Raw genomic sequence first — 2,527 nt, forward strand, 5'->3', positions numbered from 1 at the left:
AAATGAAACGAAACATCGTACTGATGATAAGATAATCAGAATCAGAATCAAATAGCATGCAGAACTTTTCAAAGAAAAGAAAAAACAAAGTTCACCACATTAAAATATTCAAATTCAACAGCAAAAACAAATTCACAAAGCTATAAATACCATCATAGCACAGGGACAAACCCACAGATCTCGTTGGTTATATTCTTCATTAATCAACCCACAAAGCTGCTTAACGTCACCATGCCGGCGAAGCGGAAGTCTTCCAACGACGACAGTGAGGCCACCCCCACTAAACCGAAGTGGGTGGACACCTTGGCGAGGCGGCAGTTCACCGGGAACGACGACGAAGCCATTGGCGTGTGGTTCGTTGCCTCGAAGAGGGTGGAGAATTCCGACCTCGTCACGCAGCAGAACCGCCTCTACCTTCCCACCGAATTCGTCAAGGCCAATCTCGTCGGTCTCCTCTCCCTGGAGGAGCGCGCCATGGCCAACCTCGTCGGCGACATGCCGAAGGCTGCGGGGCGGGAGCACGGAGGGCTGCGAGTGCGGGTGTACGCACGGTGCGGATTCGTGTCCTACTTGTGGCTGACTCGATGGGACGGAAGCGGTGGCACCGTTATCAAGGGCGACGAGCTCAAGTTGTTCCGCTCATGGAGTGATCTGAAGAAGGGTGACAAGATTGACTTTTGGGCCTTCCGCAGCGGCGGCCAACTTTGCTTCGCCATCGGGAGGCCGTGAACTGCTGGGCCATCTGCTCTGTTCTGTATTACTTGGTTGGTATTGTGATGTATACGTAGTGAAGTAAACCTTGAAGCCCTAAACACAAATACTAAATACTAAATCATAAATTAAGTACAATAGAATGGCTAAGGTGAGCAAAAGTTTGGGGACGGTACTTTATCTGCACTTGGTTCCCTCTTTCTCTTACATACGAGGAAGCTTTCCTCTGTGCTTGTACTTGTATGGTTGCTATAATAAATACCTATTTGTGGTTGTACTTTTAGTTTGGAGACAGGACTTTATTAGTGGCTATACTAACTATCTATTTGTTGTTTGTCCTTTTATGTATCATTTAAATTTGTACATACAAAACATTACTTGAAGACCCTCTGGATGAAAGTCTGTTCTCATCCTTGTTATGTGAGACTATTGGCCATAACTGATCATCCACAACTTACCAATTCATGGGTACCAAGTCAAGTATAACAATTTGTTTTATGTACATCCCTAACTTAAAGCTCCACATGCATTTTTTTTACTAGTTTTTTCCCCTTACCCCGAGAATGACTACTTATATACATTCTTGTTTTCCTTTCATCCAACTTAATCAGTAAAACACTACTAGTCGATTGTTTCACTTTGATATTTTTGTGTTCCAAGTCTCATTAATGTGATAAATGGCTATAGCATGTGATACGGTGCAGGTTCGTGGGGTCAGTAGGATGATATGGTTAGGAGTCAAGACCACAAGATGGTCAAAAGTCAAGCTTACGTGGAGGTCAGAAGTCAAGCCTCCGTGGCTAGTCAGAAGTCAAGCTTACAGGGCCAGAGTCCCAATCTTCAGAGTCCAAGTCTTAGCTGAGGGGGCGGTCAAAGTATGGGAGCATAAGTCAGATAAGGGACAACCCTGATAGCGATCAAGGACAGGGCCCACAAGCCAGGTACAGATGAGGGCTGAGCCCACAAGCCAAGTAAAGGTAAAGGAAAGAGGGCACTGGGCGTAGAGTAAACAGACCTAGCGTGCGAGTTGGACGCACAAGCCATGGATAGCAGTAAACAGTAAACAGGTCTGGACACAGACCTATCGTGCAGGTCGAGACATACAAGCCATGGATACCAATAAACAGTAAGCAGGTCGGGACACAGACCTAGCGTACGGATTAGTACATACAAGCCATGGATAGCAGTAAACAGAAAACAGGTCTGGACACAGACCTATCGTGCAGGTCGAACGCACAAGCCATGGATAGCAGTAAACAGTAAACAGGTCTGGACACAGACCTATCGTGCAGGTCGGGACATACAAGCCATGGATAGCAGTAAACAGTAAGCAGGTCGGGACACAGACCTAGCGTGCTGATCGGGACATACAAGCCATGGATAGCAGTAAACAGTAAACAGGTCTGGACACAGACCTAGCGTGCGGGTCGGACGCACAAGTCATGGATAGCGGTAAACAGTAAACAGATCCGGACACAGATCTATCTTGCAGGTCGGGACATATAAGCCATGGATAGCAGTAAACAGTAAGCAGGTCGGGACACAGACCTAGCGTACAGATTGGGACATACAAGCCATGGATAGCAGTAAACAGTAAACAGGTCTGAACACAGACCTATCATGCAGGTCGGGACATACAAGTCATGGATAGCAGTAAACAGTAAGCAGGTCGGGACACAGACCTAGCGTGCAGATCAGGACATACAAGTCATGGATAGCAGTAAGCAGTAAACAGTAAATAGGTCTGGACATAGACCTAGCGTACAGGTCGGGACATACAAGTCATGGATAGTAGTAAACAGTAAACATGTTTGGA

At 46.4% G+C, this 2,527-nt stretch overlaps 1 protein-coding gene across 1 annotated transcript; it reads left to right on the plus strand.

Annotated features, from left to right (window-relative positions):
- The first annotated feature begins 231 nt into the window (after positions 1-231).
- Positions 232-729, plus strand: LOC121991278 (B3 domain-containing protein At1g05920-like). The gene has a single exon (XM_042545289.1). It carries the CDS (start codon positions 232-234, stop codon positions 727-729), a length of 498 nt encoding a protein of 165 aa, XP_042401223.1.
- The last annotated feature ends 1,798 nt before the right edge of the window (positions 730-2,527 follow it).

Source organism: Zingiber officinale, chromosome 6B (assembly GCF_018446385.1).
Source record: "Zingiber officinale cultivar Zhangliang chromosome 6B, Zo_v1.1, whole genome shotgun sequence".
NCBI lineage: Eukaryota > Viridiplantae > Streptophyta > Magnoliopsida > Zingiberales > Zingiberaceae > Zingiber > Zingiber officinale.